The sequence below is a fragment of the Otolemur garnettii genome, unplaced genomic scaffold, assembly GCF_000181295.1.
Source record: "Otolemur garnettii isolate 467f Iridium unplaced genomic scaffold, OtoGar3 scaffold00214, whole genome shotgun sequence".
Taxonomy (NCBI): Eukaryota; Metazoa; Chordata; class Mammalia; order Primates; family Galagidae; genus Otolemur; species Otolemur garnettii.
Window position 1 is genome coordinate 20,963 of NW_003852609.1, and position 964 is coordinate 21,926.

At 31.2% G+C, this 964-nt stretch overlaps 1 protein-coding gene across 1 annotated transcript in view; it reads right to left on the bottom strand.

The window, feature by feature from the left end:
- Window positions 1–964, bottom strand: part of ARAP2 (ArfGAP with RhoGAP domain, ankyrin repeat and PH domain 2) — a gene marked incomplete at its 3' end in the record, with an annotated part of 118,650 nt that overhangs the window by 17,238 nt on the left and 100,448 nt on the right. Inside the window, 2 exon segments of the mRNA XM_023507995.1 lie at window positions 8–43; window positions 705–869. Coding sequence (XP_023363763.1) covers window positions 8–43; window positions 705–869 — 201 coding nt within the window.

Here is a 964-nt window from a genome sequence, read left to right on the forward strand (position 1 = left end):
AGTCAGCTTCTGTTAAGTTTTCAGCAAATAAGGGAACAAAATGCTGTTAAAACAAATACAAAAAAGTAATAAAGACAGTGAAAATAGGAAATCCCTTCCCAATCTACAGATGTAAGGGAAGGTGGAAAAAATTGTCTTAGTATTTTATTTTTAACGATTTGTAAGTAACCCAAAATTCAAAACAATTATTTAAACTTGCTTTCAGTCTTAAAAGTGAGAAACTCTACTACATTTTCAAATGGCAGCACCCTAAATCTCTTTTCTTGCTATATACATATAGAACAAAGAAAACAGTCTCTTCACAGAACTGTGACACTTTTCAAAATGTCAACCTTTAATGTTTTTCTCCTTTTATGTCTTTTACTAAATTTGTTGCTTTTACCTTTGTGTACACTTTGAATAAGATATCTACCTATGAAAAGTTATTCACAGAAATGTCTTTATAATATTAAAAATAATTTAATCAATATAAACATGGCCATAATTTGAAAAATGATTTTGTCAGCCATACCATTCATTTCTCTTCTGCTTAAGGCTCTAGGAAGACAGTTCTTAACCTCATTTGACCTAATAAAAACCTAATGAAGTCTGACCTTCTTCCAAGAATCTTAACATAAAATTTTCATGGACCCCTGAAGCTCAACCACAGACTCCATGTTAAAAATCTTCCCCAGATCTATGGTAAAAATGCAATATTTAAATACCTTGGCTATTGCCTCGGTCCATTTTCTCTGAGCTTGAGATGTTTCAGCTCCAAATAAAAACACACGTTCTGAGGGTAAGTAGATCTCAAAGAGAAAGATGGGCCTACAGCACACATGAATAAAAAGATGCCACAAGTTATATTTGGCTCTTACAAAACCTCTTACCTGTTTTAATCATGATATTCAGTTAGAATACAAAAACTGTGTCGTTAGTCCATTATTTTAAATGAGTTATGAAATTAAATGACTATAAAAATTAA